The sequence below is a fragment of the Siphateles boraxobius genome, unplaced genomic scaffold, assembly GCF_051911475.1.
Source record: "Siphateles boraxobius isolate OS27281-9 unplaced genomic scaffold, OSU_SipBor_1 8, whole genome shotgun sequence".
Classification (NCBI taxonomy): domain Eukaryota; kingdom Metazoa; phylum Chordata; class Actinopteri; order Cypriniformes; family Leuciscidae; genus Siphateles; species Siphateles boraxobius.
The window spans coordinates 5,950,865-5,965,432 of NW_027509208.1; the positions used below are offsets into that span (position 1 = coordinate 5,950,865).

Consider the following 14,568-nt stretch of genomic DNA (forward strand, 5'->3'; position numbering starts at 1 on the left):
TTTGACGGGGTATTCTAGGCAGGTTAGGTGACATTTCGGTTATGTTTAGACATATATGCGTACTGTATTCATGGTTTGAAGAAGGATTTGTTTGCACTCTCCAAAAAAGTTGGATAGTGTAGCTTTAATTAAAATTAATTGTTTGAATTAGATTAAGTCTACACATTAATTCTGTGGAGAAACGTCATTCATTTACTTTTATTTTGGTCGCTTTAAATTACTTTTTAAATAGAGATAAGCAGAGGAAAATTATTTTTGTACTTCATCTGACAAAGGACATAATCTGAGTCAGGTGCTAGCTAAAGAAATCATACAAGGCCAAACACACTGTCTGCATCGTCATCAGGTTTATTTCTGAGGTAACAGTTGCCTGAATATCGTGTTCACACGCTCAGCACAAAAGCATTTGGGAGAAAGAGGGAACTTACTTCTATTTCCCTGTAGCACTTGCATCCAAATCATAAACAATGATTCATGACCTCTTTCATGATATAACCTATTTTGGATACATACGACGTTGGTGCAGGTCACAGGATCGAGTTTTAAATGGTGGTCAGTAAGACAGAAGTAGGGGTTGATGGTCCTGCAAAGCCTTACGAGTTGATGAACGGCTGTGGGTGTCATGGTGACGGTGCTAATGAGATTGTGGTTTGGGCTGGCGGCTGACAGGTGGCAGTGAATCAAAGACAGAGACAAGACAGATGGGCCATTTTTAAATATCACCATGTTTTATTACAGAGACAAACTCCAGAGGGTTAGCAGCTTGCTTCCTCTTTGCCATCGTTATTTATTCTGCTTTTATTTTCTGACCCGCTTTTCCATCAGTACTACGGGTGAAGGAACAGGATAGAAGTTCTGTGACTGCTGAATCTGAACTTAATGACTCTGACCACATGTCTGTAGGATGTCCCCTCTAATCACACTTCACTCACTTCCCTCCCAAAACGCCCACCTCCAGCTACAGTATATCAACCCACATTCTGGCTATTCTAAAATAAATACTCTACAAAAGGAAGCCACTCCTAGCAAAGGTTTCTAAAATGTACAAATTCTTTGAAAATAAGTTCAGGTGTTACTTAACATTTCTTTAGGTATATACATAAAAAACATTATAAAACTGCACAAGAAAAAAAATAAAATAAAGCTTGACAGGTAAACAGGAGGGTTAGTAATAAAGCGGTCACTTTCACTAGATGTTAACAGAACAGAACTCAATCTAATGCCCTCACATTTCAGCTAGTTAGAGAGAATGTCCCGTTCAGCTCTTTGGTAACCAAAACAATTACAAGTAAAACCGGTCATTTGTTTCAAGTAAGATGTAAGAATTAACTCTTTAAAATAACCAACACAGACACAATGTTTTTTTTAAGTGACAAATAAAAGGAGACAATGAACAGTGCAAACCTACACACCAAAAACCAAACAAACTCTTTTTGTTTCCACAAACAAGCCGTCATTACTCCAATCTCTTGGCCCACAATTCTTATAGAAAAGTCTCTTGCAGAAATTGGTCGCTGTGCTCTCTATCTTGATCTTTGAAGACCGGAGCACTAAAGATATCTGACTGAAAGGCGCTGACAGAGCTGCCTCTGTGAAGTTTGAGAAGTGACGCACCTCTTTGGACCACAGCGCTGACACAATATCCATCAACTTGAACTACTACAGCCAAAACAAGCAGTCACATAGTAATTCCTTCAATACAACTTTCGTAAACAGTTTCACCAAAAAAGCCCACACAAATCTGACTGTTAATGCTGAAGAGTGGAAATAAAAGGCTGAACAAAATAACAGAAGTAATTGTTGGGCTTTGAAAATTTGAGTCTAGTATTGCCATTGAAAGCAGTTTCCTCCGAAAAGAAGGTCAAATTTGATTAGATAGGTTAGTTTATTTGTGAAGAGCTATAGGTATAGCAGTACACCGCCTACTACTTGAGCTAACGGCTTGATCTACCTCGGGTCCGCATGTTTTCGCCCACACTACAATATCAGGCAGCGCTGCCTGGATTAGCGGGCAGCAAGACCTTCGAGAGTTCGACTCCTGGTCTTCTGCCCTCAGTCAATCTCTGGTGCCGAGAAGACATTCTGCCTTTGCCAAGGAGACATTTCTTCTCCTAACTGCTGCTCTGCTCACATAAAGTGCTGTTAGAGTCCTGAGAGACGTGAAGGGGCATGTTTGATGGAGAAACAGGGCATGGGTCTTCACAGTCGGTGAGTTCCCCATCCCTCTCGCAAATGACTGTCATGGGGCTGCTGAGGATCCGGCTGCGGGCGTTGTACTTGCTGCTGGCGGCAGAGGGCGGTGTGCGGGATCGGCCGTACTTCGGTCCGATTAATGACGGGGACGTTGAGAACATTCCCTCGTTGCGCGCCCAGTCCTCAGACGACCTTTTGTTCCGGCCTGGAGAAGAGCAGGGGCTCTCGCCAGTCGGAGATGCTGGATCGAGCGAGGAGTCGAGAGAGCGAGTCCTCTGAAAGCGCGGGTCGGTGCTGCGCAGCATCTCGGCGGCAGACATGCGGAAGCTGGTCTCGGAGCGACTGCCTTTCTTCAGCAGGAGGGCCTTGAAGGTGTCGCTGCTGGTCGGGGATTTGCGCAGGCTGCGCTGTATGGAGCTTGTTTGCCGTGGCAGGGAGAAAGTCGAACCGGGGACCATTCCTGTAGGGGTGACCGGTGGGGATAGAGGACCTCGTGAACGCTCCTCTTCAGATTCCTTGCGCCCCAGGACCTTCCGCTTTGACCTGGAGACAAAAGTAAAATAACATCAAATAAATTGTTTTGTAAAAACATAAAGTAAGCCGTTTAAACCAAAGTAGGGATGCACAATATATTAGTACTGCATCTGTATTTTTTTTATATTAAATAGCAGCTTAAGTTTATGTTAGTTAGCAGTAGACTGCAGAGAATCCGCATATAAACATTAATGAAATTTAGTGTATGATTTAAACTATTATTTAAAGAATAATATGTCAGACAAATGTTTAACTAAAATGCTTTACTTCAATTAACAACAAATCTAACTACTCCTGAAGATGAACATCCTGAATAAAATTCAATTCAATTTTAGTGATTAATTTTTTCAGTCTTGATGAGCCTATCCCCTTCATTGATTTCTGTTCCACTTTCTCATTAAACTCCACTAGCCCCCAGCAAACCAAAACCTCACTGCAAAATTGGAAAAGCAGGAATATCTTAATGCAGGATATAAATAGCCGGAGAAGGGGGGTTGGGGATGTTTGCTTAATACAAATTCAGTCCTTTAAAAGCCAAACCAAAGAGGAATACTGCAAGCATTGCAACTTTATGGAAGTGCAGACATAATGGAAGCCTAATCAACAAAGCAAACTGGGCAAACTGCCCCGCGTCACTTTAACCAAGTGGGCTGTTCATTCATCCCACCAGTAGGGGGACCTTGGGTCAATGAAAGCTAGCATTTGTGCCCAGGAACAAATCAAATTCATTAGCATGGCATAACTGCTGCAGATTAGGGAGCATGGGATTATCTGCGGGATGGAGCAGAAATTCATCCCACGTCTGAGATGCGCTGGGAGATTATAGAGCTAATCCCACACTAGCATCACCACGAGAGGAATACGTCAACAGCTAATTACTTGCCAGACCGCACCTCGTATGTTGGGGGGTGTTCATGTTCAACTGGTCCAGGCTGAACGAAAGAGAAGGAAAAGGAGGATGGGAGGGATCAGGAAAGGAAAAGGAGGAAGACAATGAAAGATATGACAGAGTGTGGGAAAATGACAAAGGATGTGGAAGCAAGAGTTGAAGCGTCAGAGATACAATATCTAAAACTAAAACATTGAAAACCCCCATCTAAATATTAAAAAAGCTCTTTCAAAAATTATATATATAAAAATAATAAAATAAAAAGATTTATTAAAAAGATTTAATAAAAGATTAAAATTAGAAAATATTATTTAAGGCTATTAAAACAGCCAAAAAACAATTTGCAGAGGTAAAATGGTAAACTTATTTTAAGATACAACAGTTCGGGAGGGCCTTTTTTTTCCCTCCAGCATGAACAAGGTTCATGAAGAAATTACTAACGAAGTCTGGTGTGAATCTAAACACGCTTTGAGATGAACTGGAACACAGACTGTGAGCCAGACCCCATCACCCAACCAGGCAAGTTATTCCAGTGCAGTCTCTGTAAACTACTTGATTATGGACTTTGCTTTGTGTGCCAGAGACTTAGACCTTCTGAAAAAAAAAAAAAAGAAAAAAAAAAAGAAAAAGGGTTGCAACAAAGGATTTTAGATTGTCATGTGTGCTGTAACATTGGCTTGTCTTCACTGGAATTAATGGAATATGCACATGGCTTCCACATACTGTTGATCATTTCTTTCTATAATATGTAATTTTGTTCTTCAAGTAAATATCTAGGTTTAAGCATGTTTATATATTTTTAACCAGAAAACAAACAAAAAAATACAGATTTTTATGCAGTCCTTCAAAACACAAAATACAGATTTTTTTTTTTGCAGTAAAGTCCTTCAAAACACATTAGGTAAATTTTTGAGATAAATGCTGTATACATTGTGGTTGTAATCTAGCTTTCATTTTTTTTAAATTTGATTCATCTCAAGCTCAGTGCTATGAGAGTGACATCAGCCAAACCGCAGGATTTACTGAGCACATATAGCATCTGGTGCACTGTCACACTACATCTAAACTGGTCTTCCATTTCAAGGATATCTTTTACTGTAATATCTGTGTGAGATTGCAGCAGACCAGAGCATAAGGAAGAGCAAAGCCACACACACACACACACACACACACACACACACACACACACACACACACACACACACACACACACACACACACACACACACACACACACACACACACACACACACACACACACACACACACACACACACACACACACACACACACACACACACACTCACACACACACACACACACACACACACACGGTAACAGAGGTAACCAAATCCTCTCGAATGAAATTGTGTGATGTGCTAAAGAACTTCAAAAACCTGCCCATTACACGTGACTATGGAAGAGCCTGCATACGTAATACATCTGTGTGAACAACATAATGAATTTTAAATAATGCCCCATACGCTAAGCAACAGAGGTGCATTTTCACATGAATAACTGCAGTAAGCCTATGAGAGTTTTATGACTGAATTAGAAGAGAGTGCATGCTTCTTTAACACACCCAAATGTACATGAGCATCCAATGTTATAGTATCAGCCTGTAGCATTTCTCAATCTGACAGACAGAGACCACAGAAGCCCTACTCTTTACAGGCTGCTTTCCTTCCACGCTACATCTTTGATGAATGTATCTGCGATTGGATAGGACAGCCCACTTTAAAGTTCTGAATTGCAGTTTATGGGAGGTGGGAAGGATGGAGTGGAAATGAAGTAGATGAGACTAGAAAAGGGATACCAGCAAACTGAGCAAAGTATTTGGGTATTTACCTGTGAATGGCAGCAAAGAGGTCCTCTGTGGTGCGGGGCCGCGTGGGGGTCACCATGTCCCCACAGCTGTCACCGTTGATGCTGGGAGATTGAGCGACGTTCAAAGTGCTGGACTCAAACACCTCACCTGGTTTAATTCATAATAATTCATATATTAAACTCATATAATAGAGGATGTATTTAAATTTCTTTAAATAAATAAATATATAAAAATATATATAAATTGAATGGTATTATAAGCATTGCGCTTCCAATACCAAGGTCATGGGTTTGACTCTTTGAATGCAATTGACTCCAATTTATATAAAAGCGTCTGCCAGATGCATAAGTGTAATGGAAGTGTAATGATGATAATAAACTTCAAAGGCAGAGCCTAATGACATGAAAATAAATGAACACGCTGCAAACAGGACACAGCTGACGAACAGATACTCTCATTCCAGAACTCAATATTATGTCAAAATGCATAGGCATGTTTCAGACAAACTTGTCTAAAAAACAAACAAACAAAAATATTCAAAGAGAGGAAAATCTATGTAGATAAACACTGGTAGAGCTTGAATGGTTTTACATAAAATACATGAATTGTAGGATTTTGATTGTTTTAAAAGCTGACGTTTTCTGATAAGTACCAAGACACATCCTTGAGCCATCGATAAATCCAAGGACACACAAATATACTTCACACTCTTAAAAAAAACCCACATGAAGACACTAAAAAGCTTTAAGTTTTATATTGTCTTACATTGTTATGGTTGTATCCACCTTCCCAGAGTTCAGTTGCGCTGCTCTGCTCTGCTCTCCTCTCATCTCACATCTGCACTTGCCTGAGACACTGAGGGTGATCTCACGTTACGCGCTCTCTTCCATACCCCTCCCTCACGTCTCTCTTCCTCTACCCACTGTCAGCTCCACCCCCCACCCCATCCTGTTTAAATGGTTTTCCCTAAGGAATGCTGTCCCATTCTATCCGAACCCTGACTAGAAGTGTGAGGGGGAGAGTCTGAGGACACAGTAACACTGGTGACGTTGAGAGAGAGATGCACATTTTCTCTTTTGCTCTATGCTGTAATAATTGTATAAATTTAAGAGAAACACCTATAAAAGTATCAATGTGTATACTGTACACTCTCATTAAATAGACACTGCTTTAATTACCATATTCAAGAGTGGTCTGTGTATAGTTGTTGTCAGTACTCTTAATACTAATTATTTAGAATTTATATTATTTAAAATATTTAAATATTTATTTTTATTTTACATGTATTTATTTATTTTATTACATGCAACTTAATTTATCTGCTTACTTATTTACCTGATGTTTCATAAATATTATAGAGTTGTGTAACATGCATTTAAAACTGGTGAGAGAATCTATAAATGAAAAAACAATGAAAAACAAAAGGATAAGAGAGAATGGTAAAACAGGAGAGAATGAGAAAAGAATGAGAGAATCAGAAGTCAAAGGGACAGATGGTGGAAGGGGAGGGGTTGCTGAATGAATACAGTGAAAGACTTGGGGAAAGAGACAGAGAAAAGTAAAACTAAATAAGTACTAAACCCAAAGGGCTGCTTGAGTGATGTCCAATTCTAAGCCCTGACACACTCATGGTAGAGGTGAGCAAAATCAGCCACCTCTTGCCTTAAATGCATGTATACTTATAAACAAGTTTTTTTTATTTATTGACAATGCTGTTTTAATACAAGCTGAAGTGCTAATGTGCATCACCTCGTTCCTATTATCTTTCTTTATGTAATTTATAGCTTGAAATCACATGTCACCCAATAGTGCCTCTGACTCCTTAAACGGGTCTGCGTATTTAAAATTGTATGATTTTGTGTCATCCAGTTTTATAAATGATCTCCCAGAGTAAAATGAGAAAAATCTAACTCACCACTTTCATCATCTTTAGATCCAAAAGATTCTGTGCTGCTGGTTACTTCTTCATCATATCCCTCTTCTCCATCCTTTCTTTCAATGGTACCCATGTCTGCATCAAAAATGATGGTACCAGAAGTCTGGTAGAACTCCTGAGGTGTGGGGTCAAAACCTTCAGGCGTAGATGTAGATACGTTAACGTCATTTTGAGCACTCAGCAAATCACTGACATGATCCACTGATGAAAAGGTGAGAGAAAACATGGGCTTTTTGGAAACCACAGGAGGCTTTTTCTTGGGTGTAGTGTTTTGTTGTGTTTCTGCAGGTGATAAGAGGGCAGTCTCCAAACCATCTACTTCAGTTGTGGCCTTAACCTCGTCAAGATCTATGGACCCATTTGTGAGGCAGGATGTTGGTTCAGAAATTGATTTTACATCACAGTCAGGTTGTGCTTCAACATGGCTATCCTGGCTATGCTGGATGGAGAGTTTTTTCTCTGGAGATGATGGGCTTAAATTTGGAGGTATTGAAGAAACCTGAGGAACTGTGGGATACCGTAGTTTGAGAGGCTTCTCTGGTGTTTGGGGTCTGGCCAACTGATTAACTTCATTGTTTTTTGGCCGCTTTGCTGGCCGAAGCTGCACACTCTGCAGGGCAACTGGGGTGATCAGAGGCATGCCTACCTTACTAGGCTGCTCAGAGTGAGGCGACACTGTTCTTCTTTCTAAGTTGACTGGTTTTAGGCTACCCTTAATTTCCTTCAAACAAGTAGAAGAAGGTGTAGGTGGTGTCATGCTGGGTAGAAGTTGATTATGGGGTAAGGAATAAGCAGGGATGGAGGAACAAGTAGGCAGTGGTGGTGGTGGAGGAGGTGGTGGAGGGCTGAAAGAACTATTGAGGCCCGACAAGGCAGGGTCTATCAACACTTCTGGAGGTGGAGGAGGTGGAAATTCTGGGGAAGAATTGATGTAAGGAGGGCTCATGGATGCTTGTTGAGGGGGGGTGGTGGGTAAAGCAGGTGGCGGAGGAGGAAAAATCTGGTCTGCAGTGCACACAGGGTTGGAAGGCGCAAGGGGAGGAGGAAAGGACGAAGCATCGAAAGGTAAAAGAGCCACGGGGGCAGCAGGAAGAGGAGGTGGAGGAGGAATATTGTTCCTGTTGGAATCAGAGGTGTTAGAGGAAAGAGAGGTGGAAGAAGAGGATATGGATACAGATGAGAGCAAGGATGACTTTCTTTCAGGCACTCTGGGTTTGGGCTTGCTGCCTGATGGGGACATGCATCTCATAAAAGAGGGGACGGGAGTGCCAGCTGTTGGAGTGTTGGATTGACTTGAGTATCCACTTGATGGAGAAGTCAAACGATGTACCCTGTCTGGTGATGAGGTGCCTGTTCTGGGCTTTATACTTCCTTCCTGAGCAGGAGGAAGAGTCGCCTGGTTACCATTGTGGAGGCCTCTTCCATTTACCATCTCAACCACTTGTCCAGCAGAAAGTGAATTGGTGCATGGTGACTGTGTTTGATCTCCAGATGGACGAGGATAATCCATGTAGTATCCCCAAGAGTCTGCATAATCAGAACGGAGGCTACTAGTGTCACTATGAGAAGGTGTGACATGACAGATGGAGTACACATGAGCCATCCCTGCTGCTGATACACCACTGCTGCCTGCACTGATGCTGCTCTGGCTCCTGGGACGAAGCATCCAGGGGTCCTCATAGTCGCTGCAAGGACTGTGAGATGGTGAGGTGGAGGACCCTTTGCCTTTCAGCCCATTCTGAAGTGACTGTTGGAGTGTGGCAATTAGTGACTCATTGAGAAGAGAACCATTGCGAATATCTGACCCTCCAATATTGGCAGTAGGGGAGCTGGTTTTCTTAGGCTTTCGTCGTAGAGAGTCTGTGCGTGCTGGTGGAAGAGGCGGTTTCTTAGGCTTGCGCAGAGAGATGGAGCGTGACAGTGAGTGGTCACTGTACAAGCTGGTTCTGTCTTCTTGCTGACCCAGGCACTCATACATACTGTGTCTTCCTGCTCTTCCTCCTATACCATGACCATGGCCACTACCCTGGCTCCTTGACCTAAGACCTGAATCCAGATGCATGGAAGTGTAGTAGCCATCATTGTCCATTGAGTAAAGTGAACTAGAGTCTGTGCCTTTTGAGGAGCGTTCAAGGCTACTATAGAGATGATTTATAGGTGTTGAGCTGCTGGAAGTCAGTGTCCTTCTGGGCAAGACATTCTCAGGAGTGTCGTAAATCCATTGCTCATCTGAAGACAATGTTCCTGCGGCAATAGTGCTGTGGCTGTGCAAACTACTATCAGACTGGCCAGTCTCACTGCAGGTATCCTTCATGCCTGACTCTGGTGTGTGTGATCCTGTGCCTACACTACTAGTGCTCTCACTGTTGACAGCTGAGACCATGCTAAGAGGTCTAGCTTTAGTGTATGGTGACCCAGCAAGTGGGCTCTGGCCAGGGCTTGATGTGGTGTGAAGTGCAATAACCTCAGCAGAACATGACAGAGTAGCATTAGGTATAAGGGAGGTTGAGTAGGCTGCATGTGGAGAAACTACACAGGCTGGACCTGAGACAGATACCCAGTCCTTTTGAGTACCTCTCACCTCCTGAGATTTTGGCCGGGCTTGGTTACATACCCTGGGGGCATTCCTCATGTGCACCACAGTTTCATCTACTTGTAATTTTCCAATCTGCTGAGGTGCTTTTGCAGTGGAGTCTTCTTGCCTGAAAGGGGTGCTACTGTAAAGGGGCTCTGCATTTAGAGAGACCCGTGCACCTCGTGGCAAGCTGTGAAAACGTTGGATATCATTGCCAAACTGTGGTTCCATTACAACAATAGAACTTCTAGGGGAGTTCCCATCATAGACAGAAGAGATGTTCATGGCAGAAGTGGAGATGCCGGCCATCTGAGCAGCAATTCCTTGGCCCCTTTGAGCTCGTATTCTCCTCATAGAGGGTGGGACAATTTTCACCTCCTCAGTTTGGCAGCCAGAATCTTTCGTTATAGATCGACGGAGAGTTGAATTCCTATTCATAACTCGCCCAAGTGTTGAATACTGTCCAGGGATAAACATGGACTGTGGCCGAAGCTCTCCTCCGTGCCCTTTAGCTGCTACAGAGAAAAAAAAGAAAGGAGACAATTATGACAAGTACTACAGCTGCTTGTTTTTCTGCTTCTCTCCCCTCCATCTCTTTGTGACATCAGCTGCCAATCAAATTAACCCTCTCTATTGAGAGCTAATTAACTTGATTATCTTGAGCCACATGAGGCATGTTGATGACTTCTGGAAACTTTGATTAAGGTTGATAACTTAATGGCTGGCACCAAATTTGTTGTCCATTCCTGAGTGTCACTGAGAGTTTGCACTAAGTCAATGATGTTAGTAAGGTGGAGCTCGAAGGAGGACAGGCAGACGGTCTAGCAGTTCCACAACACTCTCACACGCAAACCACACATCTTTATGGCCTTAATCATGCAATCACATTTCTAGAGTTTAGTTGAAAACCACAGGCTGTTAAAGTATTATACCTCCTGTTACCATAATACACACACAGCAAAGTGCAACCTTGCATCTTCTTAATGTCACGCTCAATGTTAGAGAATAAATTACCATACAAGAGTAATCATGACATTCTAACTGCCAGACAAAAACGTGTCTTAAAAGCATTTCTATCAGATCATCTTAAGTTTTAGACCCAGGGATAGGACACTGGTGCATGAAGTTAGCCCTCACCCCTGCATATATAAACAACAGAATGGGACTTAATGCAGATTTATTGAGCATTGCTATCAGCAAAACATCTTTAAAGTGCTTGACACTCTATTTATCCCCCACACCCATCTGTTCCTGTAAAGGCCTCATTAAAAGCATACCTACAAATAGCAAATACAAAGACTGATAGAGAATGCCCTTTCCACAATCCCCATAATCTGGCATTAGCGCAAATAGATATGGCATTTTAACAGAATGCTAGTGTTATTGAAAATTATATGAAATTTGCTGATATACTTCGGCATAACAGGAAAAAAAAATCCTACGAGGACTATCTCCACTATTTTTTACTTATACTACATCTTTTTTAACTGTACCCCCCCTACCCCTCCATCACTCTCCTGATAAAATATGAAGTGTTTTGCCAGAAGAATCTTCTGGATAGGGGATTATGCAATGGCTTCAGTTGGCTGCAAAGCAAAATGTGTCATGCCATCTCCAACAATGGCTCCAAATATGAGCACTCACACTAACAGGAAGCAAACTAAATAGAATCAGGGACGATGACCCAGGGGAGTGGTGAGAAATGGAATGTGGGATGCAGCTGTTGGATGCTGAGATTATATAACAGAGCGTTGAGAGTATGCATGCAAGAAATCCACATTTTGGGCATGAGAGATTCTGTAATGATTAGCAAATCAATAGATGATTTGAAAATAGACTTATAAGACATAAGTAATGTTGAATTTATTTTGAATTGGGAAGTCAAAGAGCTCAGATTAGGATGATCCTAAGACTTCTAAAATCAATGCACAGAAAATGCATTGAGATGGGAAAGAGAGGCAGGGTCATGACAAACTACATTATATGGTCATGACAACTACAGTACTACATGAAGATGACTACAGTCATCTAAATGGAAACAGGTGAGGCAGGAGCAGCAGCACAAAAAGCTGGCAAAGCCATACCATACCTAGTTCCTGTTGGACGCTGTCAGGCACCCCTGAAATAGTCTTTCTTCGCTTAACCTTCTTGGGCCGGCGGACCAGAGTGTCAGTGTTTATTAGGGAGCGGCGGATGCTGGCCTGCCTGTCAAACGTCTCCCCTGGAGACCAGTTGACGAGGGCAGACAGGCAAAAGGGCCAGTTAGTAACATACATGCATCACACATGCAGAGCACACACACATACAGATACTGTACCAGTAAACTTTCATGCATAGCCACACGCATTCTGCATAAGCGAAATAATGTGAAAACCAGGCCAAAATTAGAAAAAAGACAAAAACAAAACGGCATTCATATCTACTGTACACTCATTCATGTTTTAAGTGTGTCTATGTTTAAGTGTGTCTGTGTCAGGAAAGCAAGAAGCTATATATTACAATATACAGAAGTTCCAGAAACAGCTATTACAACCACCCATCTTGTTCAAAAACTAAACCTTAATATTGGGTGCAATGACTGATTTAAGTAATTCAGTTGACAATATGCAAATACTGCGTTTGCCTTTGCCTGGCAGTGTGGTGGATACGGCTCTGATCTCTTTGATCTGTTGTACACTAAGAGGAATTCTATCTAAATACAATGATCTTCCTCTATACAAAGTATATGAAGAGGAAACCCCTGGTTTGAAATAAATCAGAAACAGTATTTTATATAAAAGCACTTTGGTGCTGCAAGATGTGCTGTAGCACTGCAAAAGCAAGGGAACCCCAGAGACTGGGCACTGTTGACTAAACCTCAGCACGCTGGGATGCCTGACTAAGTCACAGAGCTGCAGACTGAATTAGTGTGTGGTGTGTATTTGTGTGTGCTTTATAGTATAATACAGCTTCTATAATACAGACTCTTCCTGAGTCGTAGTAAAGTTCGGAATTATTTAAAGGGATTGGACAGAGAGCTTATTCTGTCTGAAGAAGACTAGTAGGAAAGACTGTTCTTTTGGATTAGGTGTTCATAGTGATGCACAGCTGAATTTATGCATCGGCAGGGAGACTGAATGCTCAAACAGATGACTCTCAAAGGTCAAAGAGATAGAAGGAAATGACAGAACTGTTAATATGAGAACTGTTAATACACTCAGACACATTCTTGTTAGATCTATCCATGTGGTTATACAACCAGAACAGGCGGTATGTAGTGATCATGCATGCAGTGCTCAAATGATAGGTACAGACAAATTAGTTAGGAATGATTTATGAGGAATTACAAATAAATTCCAGTTACAATTTCTAAGATTTTACTGATTTTAATGAAAGATCCACATGAAAGTAATGTAACATAACACACAGACCAACAATATGAATTCTAGACTGACAAACATACAAACTCATCGGAGACACAATGTGAAAGTGACATTTTGTAACGTTTCTACAGTGCTGTCATGATTGACTGACAGTTGATGGGATATATTTCTTACCTGTGACATCGATTGGAACAATATCTGTGAGAACAGCCTTAGCCTGCTGCCTCATCTTCTCTTCTGGAGTGGGCAGGGGCGGGGCTTTGGACCATGATATTTGTCCATCAACCTCAACCCCCTCCTCCTGTGCGGGACTTTGTGCTCTCATTTGGCAGGAGTCTATCTCTTCCTCTCCTGAAGATGCTGTAGACTGAAAAGATGTGAAAACACAGTGAGTTTCATGACTACAATAGGCTTATAGAGATAAGTAAACAGTAAGTTTAGTAGTAGTAAACTAGTAGGGCATTAATATTCAGACTCAGAGCTGCTACACCCCTTATTTCTCTTTAGCTTTAGTCAAGGGTTGTTTAAGGATTGTGTGCCCCAACTTATAGGAGCACCAGGAGTATACAGAGTGGTTTCACGGACAACTGACCATCAAACCACACACACATAAACACACTGAGAAACTAGAATAGAGACAATAAGAATAGAGAAAGGGAGCAGAGAGAGGGGGAAAACCAGCGAGGCGTTAAAACTGTTCACGCATTGTGATTCTGAAATGTGAACGCCGTTCACAGAGTTACAAGTGGACCATCAGCCTCCCAAACAAACCAAATATAATTAAACCACTACACTACATTTAATTATACATCCAGGTCAATACCAATAGTCAAAAACCTATTCACAACTGCCTGAGTTTTTGTTTTTTGTTTCAACATTTTATTACCTGTTCTGTATCTGTGTGGATTGACTTTCAGTGTAAAATAAAGAGTATGACATCACATTTTACAAGTGGCCAAATTTTATTATTAAATTTTTGAATGACAGCTTACCTTGATTTGCACAAAAAATGAAGACAACTTAAGAATAGTTTCTTTGGGGTTACAAAGAAAGAAAAAGGTTTTATTTTCAGAACGGAGTTCTTTAAAACTTTATATAAACGGCCAATTAAACCACAAAAAAATATATTCCAGTGTTACTCTTGCCTTGATTAAAACAAAAACAAAATAATACAAAAATAAAATCAATATTTGTTGTCAAAAGTACCGACTTGGGGACCAAGTCGGTAATAATAAAAAAAAATGTGACGAT

At 41.4% G+C, this 14,568-nt stretch overlaps 1 protein-coding gene across 13 annotated transcripts in view; it reads right to left on the minus strand.

The window, feature by feature from the left end:
• Nucleotides 1-707: 707 nt before the first annotated feature.
• nhsl1b (NHS-like 1b) overlaps nucleotides 708-14,568 on the minus strand; it is a 120,602-nt gene continuing 106,741 nt past the window's right edge. For 6 of the 13 annotated variants that reach the window (XM_077219886.1, XM_077219887.1, XM_077219892.1 and 3 more), the window contains exons 4-8: nucleotides 13,492-13,684; nucleotides 12,045-12,176; nucleotides 7,360-10,470; nucleotides 5,465-5,591; nucleotides 708-2,736 (exon numbers count right to left, since the gene is read on the minus strand). In XM_077219886.1, coding sequence (XP_077076001.1) covers nucleotides 2,112-2,736; nucleotides 5,465-5,591; nucleotides 7,360-10,470; nucleotides 12,045-12,176; nucleotides 13,492-13,684 — 4,188 coding nt within the window. In that variant the 3' untranslated portion in view covers nucleotides 708-2,111. Of the gene's footprint in view, nucleotides 2,737-3,549; nucleotides 3,660-5,464; nucleotides 5,592-7,359; nucleotides 10,471-12,044; nucleotides 12,177-13,491; nucleotides 13,685-14,568 lie in introns of those variants that run through there. The other 7 variants (XM_077219890.1, XM_077219891.1, XM_077219894.1 and 4 more) reach the window with 3 other exon arrangements.